The 17851-nt window shown below is 37.2% G+C and overlaps 2 protein-coding genes across 10 annotated transcripts in view; one reads left to right on the forward strand and one right to left on the reverse strand.

The window, feature by feature from the left end:
• GALNT3 (polypeptide N-acetylgalactosaminyltransferase 3) overlaps positions 1-17851 on the forward strand; it is a 50780-nt gene that overhangs the window by 19634 nt on the left and 13295 nt on the right. For 2 of the 6 annotated variants that reach the window (XM_080399079.1, XM_080399078.1), the window contains one exon: positions 333-17019. In XM_080399079.1, coding sequence (XP_080255205.1) covers positions 333-455 — 123 coding nt within the window. In that variant the 3' untranslated portion in view covers positions 456-17019. The remainder of the gene's footprint in view (positions 1-332; positions 17020-17851) is intronic. The other 4 variants (XM_080399083.1, XM_080399082.1, XM_080399080.1 and 1 more) reach the window with 4 other exon arrangements.
• The window catches only part of CSRNP3 (cysteine and serine rich nuclear protein 3), a 111552-nt gene continuing 106949 nt past the window's right edge, over positions 13249-17851 (reverse strand). For all 4 annotated transcript variants that reach the window (XM_080399075.1, XM_080399076.1, XM_080399073.1 and 1 more), the window contains one exon: positions 13249-13346. In XM_080399075.1, the coding sequence (XP_080255201.1) occupies positions 13293-13346 (54 nt within the window). In that variant the 3' untranslated portion in view covers positions 13249-13292. The remainder of the gene's footprint in view (positions 13347-17851) is intronic.

Raw genomic sequence — 17851 nt, forward strand, 5'->3', positions numbered from 1 at the left:
TACGAGAGTGGATTTTTGATTTCCAATAACAGAGAAAACCCCAATGAAACAAAACTCTGAAGCCAAAAAGGACTAAGTTTATTTCTGGGAGGAAAATTTAGACAACTTCAGCTTTTCAGTTACCAGATCAAAACTGTGTTTTCACTGTTTTAAATTTAAAGTTACAAAATCAGTTGATATCCCTTAGTGTGTGACTGGGCATCCATCTGGAAGCCAATCCAAATGTTTTGTGTCTTTAAAAATATTTACAGTTTTGAAGAATGGGAGAAATAGCATGCTCATTGTTTGTTCACTTTTTTTCCCCCCCCCCCCTCCTTTTTCACTCACTTTAGGATCAAACTCTGTACAATGCAGCACTACATATGTGCCTTACAGGAAATGGAGAGCATCCAAGTTTGGCATCCTGTAATCCATCAGACCCCTTCCAGAAGTGGATCTTTGGCCAGAACAATTAAGATTTGATATTTATAGGCCAGGATCATTTTATTAAAAGAAAAGATGTATTCTAAACTGTGATGATATATATATACTGCATTTTTAAGAGATGCATACTTTAAATGCAAAATGTTTAAACAGTTTCCTTTCCCTCTTATTTAAGTTGGATATAAAATACGTTGTCAGAGATTCCCTAGGAGTCTGTTATACCAAAGATGATTGAGATCCCAATTAAGAAAAATGTTTACAATATCTCTGTGATAAGACTTCATATGTTGATCACTGATTCATGGATCGTCTTAGTCCTTTTTCACCTTGGGGACCATATTTATAGGTTTTCCATATATTGTAAGAACTTCTGAAGAAGACTAGTTTTCTCTGTAGAGTTATGAGACATTATTATATACAGTCTAAAAACCAAGACACTTTATGTTTATATTTTTGTGCTCAATTGGTTGACTTCATTTTTTTTTTTAATCATTTACTTTACTCAGTGAAACTTCCTCAGTATTTTTTAAGTTGCTTCACTTGAAAAATTAAATATTTGACCTTCAGGTTAAAGCCAAATAGGCTACCACACTGTGCTTAGCTTCTAGCAAGCCAGTTCTTTTGTAGAAGAAAAAAATAATTCTCACTGAAATATGTATGTATGATTGTTTTAATGCAAAATCACTTTTTTCTGATATTAATCTTTTTTTTAGCCAAAAATTTTTGTATAGGTTTTTTATATTTCATGAAATTTAAACTTTATGACAAAGTTACATTGTAATACATTTCCGAGCTGTGTAACATGAACATTTTTTTCAGCATTTTGTTTGTTATTGCTTTAAATTACATGTTATCTACTAAACCCACTTTTTTTCTAGCTTTTAGTGATTTATGCAGCATTTCCCAACAGATTTATAATGTGGTCTGTACATAATTTCTCGTGTGAACACTTGCATATTGATCTTTATTTTTTCCTTGTTGTTGCTGTTTCCCCTTTTACAAAGGACTGACCTAAGTTTTATCAGTCCAAGCGAGACTGTGGCCTTCCTAAATATTCTGCTAGCTCCTCTCCTGAAATACTGTATTCTTGTAAGCATCCACAAATATGCTTTGATGGATCAAGTAGAGCTGTGACTTCATAAATAGACTTCCTTTGATTAAGTTTTTGAAAACCCCAAACAAACAAACTGCTTATTTTACTGGATGCATAGTTGTTAAAAACATTCCAGTTAGTCTTCCATTGCAGTCACCAATCGTGCCCATTTTCTGACTGTGATTATTTCAGGACTTCTTTAATGAAGGCAACTCTTTTGCACAAGAAATGTGCTCTTTACGAACAGAGATGTACACTTACTTGAAAACGTTTACTTCAGGGTATGAATGTGAGATTAATGGGCATCTCACCCTCAAAGAATCTAAGGTCACATAAAATTGCACTTTATTATGAAATAGAGTTTACCTTATTAAAGTTTTGTATTGTGATTTGGAGAAGACTTAATTGGTTTATGCAAATTACAGAAGCTTAAAAATAACCTTAAATTTGCCTGTGCTATGATATGGAGGACAATTACTATGAAATTAAAATAATAAACTTCTAGGAAGGGAAGGAAGCAGCAGAATAAAGACAAGGAAAAGACTGTTGTCTAGAAGTGCCAGTATTGTTATTAACTAGGGGTGGGAAACATCAACAGTTAAAAGGTACTTTGCAGCTTGTTGAAAGAATTGTATTGAACATCTACAGTATCTATTCAAATGGAAGAAAACAGGAGGTGTAATAGCAACCAGCTTAATAATGAACTCTTTAATGATCTGAATCTCAAGAAAGGTGCACATAACAGTGGAAAGTTGAGCAGCAAGATCAAGCCTAGTTAGATGCAGCTAGTAATGGTATTTTAGGGAAATGCTTAATATTTCCTTTAAGCACTGTACTTCTAAGAGGAAGGACATTAAGGAAAAAAGTCATGGCTTCCAAAAGGAAAGAAAATTTAAATTTTTCAAGTGAAGACAAAGTATTTGGCTGCATGATCAGTTATAAAGCTGAGAATAAATTTAAAGGGGTGGGTATTAAAGATTGAATAGAAAAAAAATACACTAATATTAAATTTGTCCTTTCGTCCTGGTAAATAAATAATATCGTTACAGACAAATGCTTATTTATCTATAGAGTCTGGTGGATGAATGGATGGTGTTGTGTGGGGGTTTTTTTATTTCTAATGGGGGGAGAGAGCCTGTCTTGGTTAATTTAATGATATCTGACTAATGAATTAAACTTCTGAAGACAAGCAAGAAGAAATCCTTTCAGTAGTTCTAAGTCATCCAGAAGACAAGTGAATAAGCAACTTGAGCTAATTTCTTTTTCTGCTTTGATAATCATGCCTTTGAGTCTTGGCTTCAGTAAGACTTTTGGTGACACCTATAAAAATATGCTATGAAGTTAAAACTGTATGATTTAAGATAACTTGCTACAGTGTGGACATAAATTGTTAAAAGGCTGTACTGGGAAGGGTTATTAATACCACTGTGAAACTGGAAGGCTGTATCAAATGGCACTGCACCAGGATCTGCCTGTGCCCTCTGATAGATATTTCCATAATTCAGTAATGGAATGCAAAGTATTCTTATTGCTTTTGCAGATCAAACAAATATTGGAAGGGCAACAAATGTTCTTGACAAGCTGGAGAAGGAGTTGAGAAAAAAATAGGATGCAGGTCAATGAGAAAATTATTCAACAATTATGGATATAGGATGGGAGATTACTTAGATAGCAGCTGTGCTGTGCTGACCCCCAGGTATGAAATGGAAACTGATTGTTCAATGAACTATTCTAGAAGACAAGGTACTTAGGATAACTGTTCAAAAGGACTTGAGTTCTTTTAGTTCCTAGTATGTGTTACACAACAAATGCATTATATTATTTTTAATACCACTAAAGGGTAATTTCTTCATGCAACCTGTTTCACAAACATGCCAGATTGGAATTTGTATATATAAAACATCATATATCTGTTGATTACCAGTTTTTCTTTGTAGAGGTAACATTCCAAACCAGGATAGAATTTAAATTGCGTGGAAGCAAGTAGCAGTGAAAAGGCCAAAACAGTAGTGATGGAGTCCCATCCAGCTGGTGGCCGGTCACAGGTGGTGTTCCCCAGGGCTCAGTACTGGGGCCAGTTCTGTTTAATATCTTCATCAACAATCTGGACAACGGCATCAAGTGCACCCTCAGTAAGTTTGAAAATGACACCTGGGGGGGAGTTAATCTGCTTGAGGGCTGGAAGGCTCTCCAGAAGGATCTGGACAGGCTGGATTGATGGGCTGAGGCCAGTTATATGAGGTTCAACAGGGAGAAGTGCCGGGTCCTGCACTTGGGTCACAACAACCCCCTGCACCACTGCAGGCTTGGGGAAGAGCGGCTGGAAAGCTGCCTGAACAAAAAGGACCTGGGGGTGCTGGTTGACAGCTGGCTGAACACGAGCCAGCAGTGTGCCCAGGTGGCCAAGAAGGCCAACAGCATCCTGGCTTGTATCCAAAACAGTGTGGCCAGTAGGGCAAGGGCAGTGAATGTCCCCCAGTGCTCAGTACTGATGGGGTTGCACCTCTAAACCTGTGTTCACTATTGGGTCTTGACTTCAAGAGAGACATTGAGGTGCTGGAGCGTGTCCAGAGAAGGGCAGCGAAGCTGGTGAAGGGGCTGGAGCACAGGTCTTATGAGAGGCGGCTGAGGGAACTGGGGCTGTTTAGCCTGGAGAGGAGGTGGCTCAAGGGGGACACCTTATCACTCTCTACAACTGCCTGAAAGGAGGCTGCAAACAGGTGAGGGTCAGTCTCTTCTCCGAAGTAACAAGCAACAGGATGAGGAAACAGCCTCAAGTTGCACCAGGGGAGTTTTAGATTGGATATTAGAAAAGATTTCTTCACTGAAAGGGTGGTCAACCATTGGAACAGGCTGCCCAGACAGGTGGTGGAATGACCATCCCTAGAAGCGTTGTGGTGCTTAGAGGCATGGCTTTGCGACAGACTTAGCAGTCCTGGCTTAATAATGGTTGGTCTTGATCTCAAAGGTCTTTTCCAACCTAAATGATTTTGTGTTTCTACGTGTACTGTTACACTTGAAGGTAGGGATCTTCAACATATTTTTTTGTTTTAACTATTCCTACTATTGCAAACACTCTTTTTTTAATATGTATTTACTATGTGTTTTTTAAACTGAGTGACATTTTACTCTGTATCTTTGCAGTACTTAGTACGACAACAATTCAGTCTTACTTGGACTCCCTATTACCTGCCAGAAAAGAGGGAAGTGGATCTATAAACAGAGAAAGACATCAAGTGACTTTTTTGTTTTATTCTGTTCAAAGATTTGTAATTAATTTCTGTGTCTCCGTTGAGTATTGCCTTTCTAAAGATGCATATATATGTGTATGTATTATATAGCTATCTAAAACCTACTTTTTCAAAAGTAATAACAAAGCAGCAGTAAGAAAAACTGCAAGTAGTTAAAGTATTAGTTATTGTGCATCTTCTCTGTGCTTTTCTAGTATCAGTCTTCAGTCTTTCTGGAAAAGTGTTTCACAGTGTTGTTTTTTTTTAGAAGGCCAAAGCAGATCTTCCCCTTGGCATAACTTATTCCTCCAGCATTATTCCCTTGAGTAATTACAGTACATTCTACAATGCAGTACTGAGTTTTCTGTACTTTATATTTTGCTGTATACATTTGTTTAAATATGTTGAATTACTCTGAGAAGTGCATGAAACTGAAAGAACTTGTGGACACTACTTCCTTTTAAAGAATAATCTGCCACGGTTTGGGAATTAGCTTTATATAATCTTAATCAGATGCATAAGATTATAATCATTAGATTGAGACGTAGGGAGCTTGATTTCAGTGGCTGAGTTGTCAGAACTATAGCCAGTCCTTTGAACTGCATGTGCATGGATCTCCTTTAGGTTGTACTTTCTATAACGCATTACAAGGAAGGGACATGTAATCTTTTCTGTATTTTAATGTATCTCCTGAATTCTTCAAGTAGGGATTTCACTGCTAAAACATTCTGTCCAAAACTGCACTTGTGTCAATAGCACAATTAATATTTCAAGTAGTAGTTTAATATTATGATGTTAAAAAATCATCATAGAGTTTTATTTAAAAGTTTTGCTGCATTATAAATATTAACTCTTCACTTCAGGTTGCCCTCTTTGAAAGTTTCTTAGAAGTATATTTTTAAAGTTAAAACTACAGTATCTGATTCTGTCTTTTATAATGTAAACGTTAGGTTGACTTTGTATTTTATAAGGGGCAGCAATAATAACTTTTGCATGTCTTGTTCAGTTATCTCCTCAATCTGAGGGAGAAACTAAGACAAGGTTAGAATTTTTTAAATGAAGATAAAAGCTTTCAAAAGTAAAGAGTTATCAAAGGGTTGGAAACCAGAAAAGGAGAAAATCAGAATAGGAAGGAGCTAGGTGGATGGGGAAAGAGCCGTATTGGAAATACCACTATATAGACTGGGTGCCCTTAGGTTTTTGTGAGAAATAGGCAGAATGATTTAAAACTGAACAGCATTCCATACAGAGACTAGAATTACACACTGGTGTTTCCAGGCTCTGCGAACAGAAGTAAAATCCCATAAAAAAAGTGAACATCAGGTTTCTGCCCAACCCTCTTCCTCATGAAATAGTTTTACACGATGGAGGTTCTGGTTGATCAGTTTTATGAGGGGAAATCACATATAAAAGTTGTTTACAATCAGTTCAGCATTATATTTACACACTGAAATGCTAGGAAATAACAACGCAGCTCTTTGTGCAAAATGAAAAATTCAAGTGTTGTATTTTCTGAAAGGTAGTGCATCTGTTACATAGGACAGAGGAGTTCCAGGAACATAAAAGCTTGTAGGTAAGGAATAAGAATTGTTTAACTAATAATGCTTATGATGCTGAAGTGGCATTTAAAGCAACCCTACAAAAAATATAATCTCAGAGATAGACATTTCAAATAGTACCCCTGTTCACATATTTTAATTTTTATAGGTTGGGTTTTTTTCTGTTTGTAATTTAGTTTCTTCTTTTCTCACTCTAATCTATGGCTTGTATGTCAGATCGTTACTTTTATCCTGTCTGGGTTACAGCTCAATGCAATACCAAAAACAATTTTTGAAGGGGCACCAACTGGAATTGAAACTTCAAATTGTTTGGAGTGTTTTTTGTTTTCATATGAAATAACTTTATTCTCATTTGGTATTGTTTCTGTCTGCAACTGAATTAGAAGATGGCTGATGTGAAAAATCAGATTTTGTCACTGTATCACAAAAGCTATATATCCTGGCTTCCCTTTTTAGATACATATTTGATCTACTTCTTACACACTTCATTTAATAATAATTATAATACTTCATTATATTATATTTAAACGATGCACACTGAAGTGGCTAGTTGTTATGGCTTTTTAAAAATTCCCTGCTTTCCCCTGGTGTGTTTCTCATGCTGCATTGTGCTAGAGTGCACAAAGCATAAGGAAACCTTTTTGCTAAAAGCAGATAATTTCCTAGGGATAATGACCTCAAAACAAATATGCTACCCTAAAATAGTATGTTCCTAGATATTGTATGTGAAATTTTATTCTCATTTCAATTGGACTGGCTTGTCCCAAGATAAGACTAATTGTGGAAGATACCGACTGATGGCTGAAGTACTATGATGTGGCCTACTTGGTTAAGGCAGGTTAGAGATCATCTTGTGAATATGAAATTCATTGTAATTTGGTGGGTTTCAAAAGCATCTTCTCAGTCTTTCAGGTAGAACCAGTTACCAGACCAAAGGAACAGGGTGATCGAAGAACTGTCTCCTTTCATTGAACAGCTGAATTCTGGACCATAGTAAGTTGACTCAGCACAACTCCAAAGCAGCAATACAAACTACTGCTAGTAGTACGTTGCTACTGTTAGACTGCTCCAAAGTATCTAGAGAGGGATGAGAATGAAGTAGTTCTTCTTTTGAATGTGACTGTCCCACTAGGTTTTTCTACCTCCTGACAGCCCTTTAACCTCCCAGCTTTTAAGTGGACATCACTGTCTCTGCCACGATCCCTTTACCGTGAGCAATCGTAACCATCCACCTATTCAGGGTGAAAGGAAGCCGCTGCTATAACCAGGCTGGTTCTCATGCTTGCGTATGCCGGTTTAAATGCAAAGATAACCTGACTTCTAGATTCTCAGTATCTGTTTTGTCCTTAACTCTGTTTAGGAAGTCAGCCTGAATGTTGGTGCCACTGGATGTACGCAGTAGCATAATGTCAAAGGCTTAAGTGATTATTTTTTTTCCGCAAAAATAGGACCCTATGGAAGGTAAGAGAGACAGGGTGTGGGGGACTCAACAGCCATAAGTTAATACATATGTGACACTGAGGTTTTTTGGCTTGTTAGAATTTACTTTCCTGTGATGTTGTTTTTCTGAATGTCTTTGATAAAATTTGTTGGAAATGCCCATTTTTATTTTTGAAACAATTGTTTTGCTTAACTGAGTCAATCAGGTGTCTGCTCTGTTTTTGTTTCCCCAGGATTCCTTGACCTGATTTTTGCATTTGTAGGGGGTGTGGATCCTTTTGAGACCACCCACTGAAGTGGTGACAGGTACCGAGACCTCTGTCCCTAGTTAGCACAGTTAATGGGATTGCTCTGCAGATCTTAAAAATCTCAGTTCTCTAGTAAGTATACCTGGTGAATTAGCAAGAAATACTGGTTCTTTCTACTGATGTTTCACTGAATGTTCTCTGAAGCCAGTAAAATTTCTGTAAAAATACTTTAGTTTTAACAAATCGTTATTCTTTGTCATTACTCTTGTCCAACTCTAGCTATCTGTCAGTAAGGCTAAACATTTTCACACTGTCATTTTATTCTTTTCAAGCCTACAGAATGGAATACTTTATGTACTAAGTTATAATTTGATATCTAATATTACTAGACTCTAAAGGCAGTTGAAGTAAATCCTGTCTTGCCAGTAATGTCTTAAATATTGTGGATGAAGTTGTTAGATGTTGAACTTCCAGGAAGGAGTATCTGATGCTTGGGTTCATGAAGGAGAAATGCATGCAGTAGTGCCTGGTGTAAGGGAACACCTGCAGTAGTATGAAGGATTGGGTGACTGAAAGGATAACAGTATTTGTCCAGGAAAGATGTGTAAAATGAGGACAGAAGTTAAGTGAAAGAAAACTCATGTCCCAAAGTGGGAGCTTGGGGGGTTGTCCTCCCCAGTCTTCTGTTATGACGTATTTTGTTTCCCTTCACTTTTTTTTGGCTTAAAAGAGGCAGGAAGGTGGAATTCTCAAGCAGTCTGAAATGGAGTAGTAGACAATGTGTTACAGTCCAGTATCAACCAGTAGTACGGTGGGTAATGTCTTGGCAATGCAGTTGCAGAAAGGATGATCAACACAGATGGACTTGTGGTTTGTGAGGCTCAGCAGTCCTACAGCTATATGGTATGTAGTCAGATTTCCATCCAGGTTCAGTCATAATGACTGAGGCCAGAAACCACTGCAAATAGCAGGAAGTCCTCGGGAATGTGTAGGAGATGGAGAAATGTTTCAAACTAGTAAATGACTAAAGCGAAAATAACATAGTAACTTGCATAAGGGAATATAAACAGTCTATGCCGTGTACAAATTGCTGGTGAGGATAGCTGCAGAAGAGTAGGTTGCACCTAGCAGATTTTAACTTGTGTAAAAGGAAGAGAAAATAATTTTCTGGCACATTCAAATCTCAAGAAAAGGAGGCTGCCTGCTGGTCTTATGGAAGGAAAAAAATGATGAAGCCTGAAGGACAGGAACATAACATTGGAAAGCAGTGACAAAGGCAGAAAGCTGGGTGGTTAAGTCAAGGGCTGAGTGGAGTATGAGAAATGCTAGGGGAAAGAAGGTATGTGGGAGGAAAAGCAAGTAAAGTGGGAGACAGGTTCCTCTGCGGGTGCACGTGTGACATCAGTGGAAGTGAAGGACAGTGGGTGTTTGAGGAGAAGTCTGGAAAGTGAATTAGCAAGGAACTTGGAACCTATGGTGGGAAGAATATTGTCAGAAATGGCATTCACAAAGGAAATGCATGTGGGCACTTTAAGGAAGAGGTCCAGGGTTAGAATCATGAAGTGCTGCTGAGGTTTCTTAACGATGACTTTCACCAAATTTTCACTGATTTAATGATTCTTTTGGAATGCCTCAGTGCCTCCTAGATTATATATGTCTGAGAATTCTAGATGCTTTCTTCTCCACTTGCCTGAACTCTCTATACTTCAAACATGTGGTGCTGTCTGGAAAAAGGTAAGTGGTTGACAGTGGATGTGCTATCACAGAAATCATCACATGCCTTTCTGACTATTAACTGGTCAGTTGACAGGCTGCTAGCTGCAGTCTCTGTTGCCAAGGAAGATGATTTATACAAGGTTTTGTCATTTGTTGGTATAATTGATTCTAAAGACCACTCAGTGAGATACCATTTGTCCACGTAGATCACCTTGCATTTAAATTAAAAAATCTTTGCTTTAGTATTAACCTTTGCTTTGTTATTAAATGATTTCTGTGAGATAGTTAAGATTTTTAACAGGGGACAACAGTTTATGGTGACACAGCACACTTACCCAAAATGTTGAACTATGCTACTCTAGGACTAGGAAACATTCACGGAATATTATTTGCCTGACTGGTAATCCAAGAGCTCCTGTGTATATTTTTTCAAAATGGACTGGAACATGTAACGAGGAAAAAGAAATAAGGGAAAGAAAGGTATTGAGCCTAGGACAAATCATGGTTGTTACCTCTGTCTAGGTAACTGGAAATTAAAAGCTGAAGGCCGTCTTATTCAAGGCCTGTGGTTAAAGTGTAGACTTGCAATGTTTTTGCTGGCTGTGGAACAAAAATTGGTTTCTGTGGGCTGGCTGGGCCTGCCTAGAAGCTGGGCTTCTGCTTCAGTTTTGCCACGAGCAGAGCCTGTTGGCAGCAAGTTGGTCTAAGAAAGATGGGGTCTGGGGAGGAAGGGAGCCACGTAAAGGCCAAGTGAGATGAGGGGCAGTCTGTGCCGTTGACATGAAAGGGAAGAGGCAGAGGTAATGTGCCGTTCCAGTGTGCTTTTCAAATACTTGCTTGGGACTGCAGTCAAAAGCCCAAGGGGAATGCTAGAAGAAACAGAACTAAAAATGCTTTTTGTGTGGTGATTTCCAGTTAAGTGGGAGATCTCTTCCACAAAATCTGGTCTGCCATTATCTACAGCTTGTAGCACTCAAACCAGTTAAACCCAGATGTGGAAATAAAATGGTTTCTGCAGTCTGCACTACATAGTGCATTTTGTGCTGGGCATATAAAATTAAGCAATACAAACAAAAGTTCATGCAAGCAAGCTAAATCCCATATTAGTATCAGAAACTAAGAAGTATTTGTTGCATAATCCAAAACACTCTTTAGTAATGACATAGTAAAGAAATAATTCATTTATAGTGAAAGTAGCCTAGGGTTCCGTATCTCCATACCTTCACCAGCTTTAAATTACTTGAATATTCCCTTGGGCAACGCTTCACTCTGTCATGTCACCCTCCTCCCAGAACTCCTTTCTCTCTCATTAGCAGGAAATTTCTGCTGAAATGTCTATTGAAAATATTTAGCTTTGTTCCTTCAGCAGGTATCTTCATTTGTCCTGCAGATACCGCAGTCATAGTACACGCTGAAACATAAATTGTAAGTTTTTATGCTCCTCTAAGCTAATAAATCAAATTGAAGATTATTTTTTTAAAATGCTGGATTACATCTCTCAAAACCAACTAAAACATCTTCAAGTGCCTCCCATTATCTACAGCTCTTTTAGATGTCATTAACAGTCACATAAGTGGCATGCTGAAAATCAGACTTTGTTACAGGGGGTTCTCTGGCTTTTTACTGTCCATTTTTAATTTAAAGTGCTTTTAGCAATGGTATTATGCTCTTCTCTTCTCCCCACGGGTGTGGGGGGGAATGGACGGGTGGGCAGCAGGGGAAATAAATACTGTTACATATTTCATGCATCAATCAGATGCTGGTAACCTGCTGATGGTTACCAGAGAAGCATCAGTGTTAACCTCTGTCTCATCATGCTCTCTTACACCTTCAGGAAAATAATGACAAGTGCTGGAGAAGGCTTGATTTCAGGTAAGGACAGCTCAGCCTTACTCCTAGCAGGACAAAGCAGGTCCTAAATGTTCCAGTACTTCAGGGCCTGTGGCTCTTTGCAGCTCCTGCCCATGAACAGAAGGCCCCACTGGTCATTCATGGCTCTACCTGGTTCTGACACCATTAACTGCAGTGGGACAGCTCACTGTACCTGAGGATTTTGTTCCATCAGCCTCAGGAATAACTGCTGATTTACACCAGCGTGAACACGGAATTAACATGAGTACTCTTAATAGAACCTTAGCGTTCAGTCGTCTTACTTCTGAACTGGTATCCTATTGTCTTGAATTAAAACACAAGTGTTGAAAGGTCTTTTGAAAAAAACTTTGTGTCAGTATGGCATCGCAAGCCCTGGAGCAGCACCGTTAACTGCAGTTCATGGCAGTGCAAAAAGCAGTTTGATAGCAGATGTTAGTCTATTCTATTCTGAGTAATTCCTAACAAATTAGAAATAAATGCTACCTTAAATCCTGTGAGAACTTTTATATATATATATATATACACACAAATCTAGAGAACAACATCTGCTCTTTATCAGTTTTTGTAAATACAAATAATTTATCCATATGTAATCTGTCATTAATGCACACTTAAGGACAACTTACCTTTTAAAAATTTACAGCTCATTTTCAATAACAATCAAAATAAGATAGCAGAGATCCATGATTGTTAATTACTTTCATAATGCAGCAATGTTGATCAGTAGTTTTCAAAACAATTAAGCAGTTGTCCTGAGGTTTAACAGTATGCTTTATATGCCATTGTAATTATTTTTTGTATAAAATTACAGCAAATTCTCCACCAGAGAGAGCTGTTGCAAAATTTTTCCAACAGCTGTTGAACATGATTATCTCATTGATTTATAACCCAAATTATTAAATTCACCATGATAGGTGCAGATGAATCATGTAGTTTATTCCACTGGTCAAAGAAAATAATTTAAAGGGCAAAGCGATATACCTAACAAGGCCTTTTGGTTCATTTCTCAAATATTTATATGCTGATTAAATGAAAACAAAACAAAAACCCCACAAATCAAACTGAAACTCTTTCTCCATAATCTACCAGACTCTCGGGAACGGCAGAAATGCTTACAATTTCACAGAGCACCTTCAGAAGCTCTGCAGGTCTCGGGGAGGAGGTGCAGTACAAATTGTGACTCCGTTAGAGGAATGTCTAGTGACTGCATGAGAGAAATAAGATGCACAATGCACTGGCAGCCATGATGTAACGTAGAAACCTGTTTTACTTCATTGCAAACGAATGGACAATATATATTGTACAATATATAATAAAAATACAGCTGATACAAGTGCCACTAATTAACCAAAAAACTAATGTTAAGACTTAAAAATGCTCATTTTTGTAATATATACACCGCAGTAATAAGCCACAATAAATACATCAAATTCCATATCATTCATAATAAATACTGAAAATATAAATACAGAATAATACAGTTAATTTGAATAAATTATTATAACATAAGGTCTAAGTTAAGTTATGTTGAATATTATTGTAGCTTATATTACCCTTTGGCATCTTTGATGTTACAACATGTTTTAAAAAAAAGAAAGGAAATTAAGGAAATGTGTAGTTCGTGAAGCTTGAAATTATTTCCATGTACAGATTTTAAGATGAACTTTCTTTCCCTTTGCTTCTTCAAACAGTTTTAAAAGCAGCAGTCAAATTAAATATGTTGCTTTACTGTTGAAATCTCCGCAATTTTAGTATGCAAGATCATCTGTAATGGAAAATGTTAAGTACTTAACGCAATTATTTTTCTCAAAAATTAGCAAAGTTAGACATGATATACAAATTTTAAACAAATGGCTGCAATTACACCACAATTTTACTAGTCCCATTTGAATGGATTACATGTCTGAAAGACCATCAACTTAAGTGCTTCTGAATCCATGCTGTGGTGTGCTATTTACCACTTGCCAACAAAAAACTTCAAAAGCATTTTATATTCTTATGGGGAAATACATATATACAGAGAGATGAACCACCTAAATGACAGGGCTGGACTAGACAGTGTAAATGTTATGTGGTTTGTATTTTTTAAAACAATGAAAACACTTTAATCAAAAAACGTATTAAGTGTCGGTTTTGTTTGTTTTTTACAAAATTGCTATCTATTAGTTGTAGATGGAAACAAATCAAAATAACCAACTGCCATGTTTTATGTCAACAGGTATTAACCAATACATTTTTATTAATTATTTTAATTTGTAAAAGATTATTACACTAGAATGCAATTTAACTTAAAAGATCAACTTTACTAAGACAATATTAAAGGCTGAGGCTCTTAGGAACAGATTTGTAATCTACAGCTTTTGACTATTTTTGCACTGTTAAATGTCTAGCGCTTATTTTACATCAAACACTTTTCACAAACTACACTTCAGACATATTTCTGTAGAAGTGCCTATAATCAATCAATTAAAAGGGCCCAGTTGTTATGCATTATTTACGTGGACATTGTTATGTGAGAACTAAAGTGGTGGCATGTGTGTGAAATGGTTTGAAAAAACAGCATGCTTGCTTCTGGTTTTGCTTTAAGAGAACCAGCTGCCAGCGCACACAATGATGCAATCTTTTCAAGAAGCTTAAAACTCATGCTCAATCTATGTGTCGGAGACTCACAAACGGATGGCTGGTTCTTTACAGTGGTCCCCCAGTACCCCAGCAAGGCTGACCTTCACCTATAATCCAACCCAGAATTTCACTCTTTAGATCATCTTTAAAAAGTTTAAGATAGAGAAACCTAAAAAAAAAAAAAGTAGCTGCCATAACGTACCATGTCTCATTTGAAAATCCTAAGCTAAAATGCTAATAAAGAGGGCAGCTATTTCTTCTTTGCTTTTAGTGTTTTGTTATCTGAAGAACAGGTTATATTAGAACCTGGGAGCGGAGTTAACTGAAATGACATTGAACATGACTTTGCAGTTGCCATAGGTAAAGAAAAGACATGGTATCAATGCTTCTAGGGTGTTGCTTTGCTTTGTTTTTACCCCATGCTTTTGGATAAGTCTTTTATTTAATGTCTGCCTGTAGACAACCGGCATGGAAAAATGACATTGCCTGTTTGCACTGAGTTCAGGTTTGGTTTAAAATATATTAAATAACAGAATTAATATTATGATCTAACATGGCCAAGCTTGTAGTGAACATGCATATACCTTCCCATCTTTGCTCTGGGGATATCTTAATTTCCCTTTTTTCCTTCATTTTTTTCCATATATAATGTTTTCTTTTGCCCTTCAGAAGAAAAAATTGTCCTCGTCAATCTATCTCTTGCCTTCATCCTTCTTTTTCTCTAAATTGCCCGTTCTGTCCTACCCTCACTCACTCCAGGGCATATCCACTCATGCCTCAAGACAAAGGATTATCTTGATCCTTGTGTTAGAACAGTGGTGTTCATTTGTGTCTTCCACCGTTTTTCCTTTCCATTGAGAAAAGCTAATCTGGTCTTGTTGGATTGTTGGAAAAATGCATTTTGAAGAGATCATATGTATGAGGCAAACTTCTTTTGGCTTGGTTCCATTTGACACTCATTCACAAAATACCCAAGTAAAACAAGTGTCATTGTTAAGAACCAAATTAAGATAATTGAATAAATAAATGAGGTTTGCCTTTTGCCTGTTTTGTTGCTGTTCTCCCACCACCACCACCCCACCCCGCCGCCTTGGATGAAGGACTATCATCTTCTCAATTGAGAAGCAGCAATACAGAGCATCATGAATATGGTTCTCCAGTCAGTGGAAATCTGTGTAGTGGGTATCCTGCTCACCATAAAGCCTATACAGCAGTAGAGCAATACACATTTTAACTTTTCCTTTTTAAGATCTAGTTCACTTCTATTTTATAAAAGGTTTTTTTTTGTTTGTTTGTTTACTTGTATTAGGAAAAAAAAGAAGAAGAAATCATAACAGTAGTTTGAAGGAAACTTTTGTTACCCTAAGTGATGGTTTTCTGCTTTCCCTAGTCTTGGATTTCCATCCTGTACTGGGCTGTGCTGTATCAAGAATGACACTCTTCCCCTGGATCTACATGCTTCAGGAGGCAACAAGGATCTCCTACCACATCTCTGCAGCCTGTGGGGTAGGTTTCCTCCTGTTTGTTTGTGTGTGTGAAGGGGGAGTCTACAGACCCCCACTGGGACTGCTACCTTGTGACTTTCAGATTCAGAGCCAACAGAGGACTATTTTTCACCCCAGTTTGGATCTATTTACATGCTAATACTAAGTGGAAAATGAAATATTTTTTTTAGCAAAATAAAGGATAAATAGCAGAGAAGACACTAGAGTTGCCCTTGTGCTCGTTTTTAATGAAGAGCCTTACTGTAAAACAGACCTTTCCAGACACTAAGATGAAGGGAGGAAGGAATTAAAAAGAAAGGACTAAGGCTGCAAAACATCTGTTTCATGAATTGGATGTTCTTATAAAAAGTAAAATTCCTGGTATCAGCCATTAGGGTAGCGGAAAGTTCTCTAGGATTTTATAACTTTTCTCCTTAAGCGAAAACAGTACTCTGGAAAATTTAATAGCAACAAAAGTAAAAGCAAAAGCTGCCTCTGATTTAGGAGTAGGAAGAGACAGTGAGCAGGAAGCAGTTACAAAGAACTCAAGCTTTTGTTCACTCAAACATCTTTACAACTAAATAGCACTTGTTAATCACTTCACAATGTTCACGCTTTATATTTCACACTTCTTGGAGAAAATGGACAATTAATAATTTGCACATGGACAGCGATTACAGAGAACAGCAAAATTAAGGAATACTTTTAAAAAATTTGGAAACATTGAGAAAGCAAATGTTGAGATTTCTCCTACCAAGGAGTACGTTAATGAACTAGACTCTGTTTTGAAAATAACAGTAGCTTTCTACCATTCTAAAAAAATAGTAATCAGATTTAATATTTTAGAAATAAATTCTATAGAATATATTCTCTGAGTTAATTCTAGTTTTTCTAAGTATTTTACATCAAATGTTGTGCAACCATAGTACAGTAGATGACAGAATTACTCTTTAGCCTCAGTGGGAAAGCCTAACACCCCTAAACATTTAACCATTTCCCATACCATCCTCTTCTGCCCCTGTTCCCAACTGCTTCAGGAAATTAAACAACTGGCACATTTTTTTCATGAGTTTATACAACACATGAGCTATAATATGGGAGTTTCTTATTTAGCAAATGCCTTTTAAAACAGTACCATGGGCGCCTCTTGCTTTAGCTCTGAGTAAGGGCATCTGCTTTCCTGCAGGAGCAGCCTCGGGAAGCAGTTTCAACTGAGAGAATTCAGCTGGCAAAAGAAGATAACATGCAGGGGAATAAGACTGCCTGTTGCTGCCAAGTATAGCGTTGCAGGCAAACTACAATCTTGCTGCTCAAATGTTAAGCACTCAACAGGTAAGTGTTTTAAATTCAACACAGCTTTTATTCTAATATTCACCACGAAATTTATTGTTACACTTGTGCTCGTTAATCTCCTCCATGGAAAAAAGAGCTTGCTTTTGCTGTGTTTCAAGTTAGTGGTAAGATTTCTATTCGCCTCTGAGCTGGACTGGGCTTTATTGGGAAAGTGACTTAGTTTGAAGTACAAAAATTTAGTTATGATACCAAAATAGGCAGAAAAAACCCTGTATTTTGCCTGTTCTATAGAATTATTCTTTTATCACCATATCTCCAAGTACCTTACAAACCAGAGCACAGAGAATGGAAACGACACTTCAGGACAAAGGCAAAGCCAACAGAACCCAAGTCTCCTCTGTCTAAGCCCAGTACTCTCTATCCAGTATATCACATTTTTATCAAAGAGCCTGGGAAATATTAAAAACATAATACATGTTCTGTGTTGCTTAAAAATGTATGTACACAATCTTTAACAAACTAGCTGTGTTTCATGAAGATAACCTCCCGACTGTGCGGCAGGGAATGCTACATGATCTGTTTGTTAGCACGCTTACTGAAATACGACACGCAGATAAAGAGTAGAAACTGGATCTGGATCAGTTAGCAATCGTAGTGAGTAACAACACCATGAATACTACATGCAGTTTCTGCAGAACTTGGACAAAAGGCAGGATCGCATTGTTAACTGACAGTTAACAGATCAGTGAGCAGGCTGAACCGTATTTATAGCAAGTGATAGTTACTACGATAGCGTAATCAATGGCCTTAAAATAAATAAATGTCAACTCAAATTATGATTCACTAGCAGGATCTTGAGTAAACGAAAATT

This window comes from Falco punctatus (genome assembly GCF_963210335.1).
Source record: "Falco punctatus genome assembly, chromosome: 8".
NCBI lineage: Eukaryota > Metazoa > Chordata > Aves > Falconiformes > Falconidae > Falco > Falco punctatus.